The sequence below is a fragment of the Oryctolagus cuniculus genome, chromosome 1 (genome assembly GCF_964237555.1).
Source record: "Oryctolagus cuniculus chromosome 1, mOryCun1.1, whole genome shotgun sequence".
Taxonomy (NCBI): domain Eukaryota; kingdom Metazoa; phylum Chordata; class Mammalia; order Lagomorpha; family Leporidae; genus Oryctolagus; species Oryctolagus cuniculus.
In genome coordinates, this window is record NC_091432.1 from 10,086,567 (window position 1) to 10,090,754 (window position 4,188).

Below are 4,188 nucleotides of genomic sequence, written 5' to 3' on the forward strand. Positions count from 1 at the left end.
TAGTGCAAGATAAGTAATTTATTAAAGCAAGATGTTGAAACCTTTACATTTCCTGTAAAAATCAAAGTATCCTTGAAAGATAGTAGAAAGCAAGACTAAATATTTGCTTCATCGTACGCATAACATTTAGCCAATACTCGTACCTGGAAAAAAAAAAAAGAAGGAAGGGAAGGTTAATCATGCCACTCATGGAGATAACAGGTTCACACAATCAAGATGGAATTATGCCTCAAAAGCTATTTTCTTTGGAAGGCCAGAGGGAGAAAAAAAAAGGCATGTGTGATTAGGCATGGCCCTAGTACAATTATAACAAACCATGCACATTAGAAAGTAGCCTTCCCAAAATCAAACAAATAAACACTGAGATGATCCAAGAGTGTGGCTTAGGTCACTTTGGAAGTAGGAAGGAAGAGCAATGGACACAGCAGTGCAAGAAGTACTTTCTCTGGTGTCTCAGGATTGTGGACTCTTCTTTGTCTTCCAATAGGGAACCCAGGGCTGAGAGACCAGGAGCAGAAATTGGAGGGGACTTTGCAATGCACTGGGTTCAAGAGATTCCCAGCTTCCCAAGGGGGGAATTCTCCTTCACAGCCTATGTTCTTCTCAGTATTGAAACTCCAGCTTCTGAGAGCATTTTCAACTGAACCTCACAGGTAGACAGACTCAAGGATCCCTTTAAAAAGATCTGATTGCTTAATACATAGCACAGATGTTCCAGCTTTGCATGCAACTACGGGAGCTAATACAGTCAGGGTGTCTGCCCACTGGCAGTTATAAGGAAGACAGTTTGAAGGACAAAGGGCAAAGGTGGAACACTGGGAACTAGGAGTGAACTCCTGGCTCTGCAAGAAGCTGGCAGAGAAACCCACCAAGCCGCTACTGGCAGGCGCTGGCTTCAATTCCCTCCTTCCCATCTGTCTCCACGTTTAACTCTCCCCAGGAGATTTCACATTGACTGTGACCTAATTCATCCTCAAGAAAGCTCTCAGGCAGCAATACTTGACCCTTTAGCATCTCTGCCTGGTTCCCCAACTGTCCTCCTCCTCAGGACACCGTGAGGAATGACCCAAAGAGGGAATTCCCCCAGGATGCTGTGTGCACCTGAGTATAATTCAGCAGGCATACTATTAGCATCCATCCTGTGGACTGGGTCCGCGGTCAAGATGTAAATGGCACAGTATGTGTTCCCCATACAACAGCCACCTCATTCTTGTCTAAGTTGCTGATCAGAATCTTCCACATGTAAAAAAGAAAGAAATTACCAATATTCTCTCTAAAAGGAATAGTTTCCCTCTGGATAACTCATCTACGCATCTCTTCACATTCATCTTTGCTTCAACAGCTTCTGCAGGAGCATTAAATCTCTCAATTTGTAACCTGAACAAAACGTCGGAAGCCAGTAAGAAGCCTGTCAATTCAGTAGTAAAGGCTGGGCAGACCGATGAATTGGCTGGAATATGAGAGCAAAAATAGGGGCAAATTTTATTGATAGAATTAATTTTAGAAAAAAGAAATGCTGGTTCTCATAGTTATACTAGTTCTGTTATTACTAGCAAGACTAGAAAACTAGTAGTACTATAGATATATTGAGCGTTGATTGTTCACAAAGCCCATTGAATTGTTCATTATTCAGAGATACAGCAAACGTTTGCTCTTCTTCGTCTGGAAGTCTCCAAATAGCCTTCCAGCTGCAACATTTTATGCATCTGAATTAATGAGTTAGAAGATGTGGACTGGCAATGGTGGCATCAAGGGTTAAGCCACCACCTGCTCTGCCAGCATCCCATGAGAGCTGGTTTGAGTCCTGACTGCTACCCTTCCAATCCAGCTCCCTGCTAATGTACCTTGGAAAGTAGAGGAAGATGGCCCAAGTACCTGGGGCCCTGCCACCCGTATGGGAGACCCAGATAGAGCTCCAGGCTTCAGCTTGGCCCACTGTTTCAGCCATCTGGGGAGTGAACCAATGGATGGCAAATCTCTCTCCCTCTCTCCCTCTCTCCCTCTCTCCCTCTCTTTCTCTCTTTCTTTAATTTTGTCTTTCAAATAAATAACTCTTTTTTAAAAAATAAGAAGATGTGGACTCGATTGGCATCCAAACGTCTTTGAGGAGGAGACTATCTGAGAAACACAAATCCTTGCCTGATGTCTACAGCTGGGCTCTTGAAATCGTCTCACTCCATTCTCACAGCTACACATCCTGGTAGCCATAAGCACCAGAGATAAGAAGGGGCTCATGGAAGTTGAGCATGTGACTCCAAGTCAAAGGGCTGGCGGGGCAGAATTCAGATTCATGCTCAGGCTTCCCATCACATTGTGCGGCATCAAAAGCACAGACTGCCATCAAAGAGTGAGGCTCCAGGCAGAATTGGTATAACCTATCTGCAGTGCTTTCTCTTGCCAAAGTTCCTAGATGTGGGGGCCAGCATTGTGGTGCAGCAGGTAAAGCCACTGCCTGCAGTGCCAGCATCCCACATGGGCGCTGGTTTGAGTTCCAGCTGCTCCACTTCCGATCCAGCTCTCTACTATGGCCTGGGAAATCAGTAGAAGATGGCCCAAGTCCTTGGGCCCCTGAACCTGCGTGGGAAGACCCAGAAGAAGCTCCTGGCTCCTCACTTCAGACCAGTTCAGCCCTAAATGTTGTGGCCATCTGGGGAGTGAATCAGCAGATGGAAGACCCCCTTCTCTCCCTCTCTGCCTTTGCCTATGCCTTTCTGTAACTCTGCCTTTCAAATAAACAAATAAATCTTTTTTTAAAAAAGTTCCTAGATGTTGTAAAACTGATAAAAATGAATCCTTGGCCTTTGGGGAACTGCTTCAACAAATTCCAGGAAAAGTTTAGAATTTGGGTCTTTTCCAGATCTCGGGCCCCAATCCAAGTAAGTTTACCTAGTGTTTAGCAAAAAGTAATTAACCAGGGGCTGATGGTAAACTCGGTAGAAATGATACTCACCCTCATAGCAGCAAAGGGCCAGAGTGATCAGCAGGAGAGACACCGACAGCCTCATGGTGGCTTATATTGCTTTGAGCTCTCAGCTTTAGAAGACAGTGAGGGATTTGTCCTCTACTGTAGGAAATGTGGAGCCACAGGAGCCCAGGGCTATTTGTATGTAGTGAGCCTCACTGGCCCTGCCCACAGAGACACTTGGCAGGACACAAGGCCTGGCTTCCAGTCCTGCCTCACTGAAGGCTGATGCTATCCATCAGTATCACATACCTACTTCTCCTGCCAATAGGGCTGGGGCAGAGAGCAGGAGAGAAACCCTGAGAGAACTCTGATTTGCCCTCAAGGAGAACAGCCAGTGGCCTCTAGAAATGAGTCCTGGAGCTTCACTTTGTGTTGGTGCTTTAATGATTTTTGTTATTTGTGGCAATGCAGTGGCACAATGGGGTTGGACATCAGAACAGACTCTGCGGGCAGATGAAACTGGGGGTCTGCACTTTGGTTATGGGAAGGCAGGTGCTTAACTGCCCACTCTGACCCCCTCTGCCTGCCTGCCTGCCTGTCAATCATGTTTGATCATGATTAAATAAACCCAGTTTTTTCATCTACAAAAGGTCTACTATCTGCCTGTATTATAGTACTGATAGATGACTTAGTTTTAGCTGTGCATTGATCAAGGTCAAACAAAGCCTAAGCCTCTTCCATCACCACTATCTCCCTCACTCCCTACCAACACCACCTTAAAACATTGCTGAATACAGCTAGCTTTGGAGACTGTCTTTGGGATAAAAATAACTGCTACCTGTTCTCTACCTGGCCTCTCTCTATGACCTGAGTCAGTCTATGGGTAGAGTCCTCATTATAGGCCTGTTTCAAATTTTCTGTGCACTAAGAGCAATCTTCCCCTGGCAATAACCACCCACATTTCACGGGGCTGATGTGACAACTAAATGACCCGTGCTCCTTCCCAGGAAGTGCCTGGTGTGTCAGGAGCCAGGTGAGCATTGGAGCTGTTCAATGTTCATCTGTTTGTGGCTTCCATGCAAGGAACGAGGGGAGTGAAAAGACAGATGAGCAGTGTGGGTGCTCACTACCCCTTACCCCCTTGAGCTCAAGTCTTCCACTTCAAACCCAGCCTTGCTGCCTGGGTCAATCTCATTCTTTGGATGACAAAGTTTTCCCTGCCAGAGCACCACACTCCCCACCTGCCATTCCACTATTGAGCTACCATGTTTTCTGTGAGGAGG

At 46.0% G+C, this 4,188-nt stretch overlaps 1 protein-coding gene across 1 annotated transcript; it reads right to left on the reverse strand.

Moving 5' to 3' along the window:
• Window positions 1-3,078, reverse strand: SCGB1D1 (secretoglobin family 1D member 1). Its single transcript, XM_070061679.1, has 3 exons — window positions 2,951-3,078; window positions 1,263-1,450; window positions 1-143 (listed from the first exon to the last, which is right to left on the reverse strand). The coding sequence occupies exons 1-3, from the start codon at window positions 3,003-3,005 to the stop codon at window positions 96-98; spliced, it is 291 nt and encodes a 96-aa protein (XP_069917780.1). The 5' UTR covers window positions 3,006-3,078; the 3' UTR covers window positions 1-95.
• Between the last annotated feature and the right edge of the window lie 1,110 nt (window positions 3,079-4,188).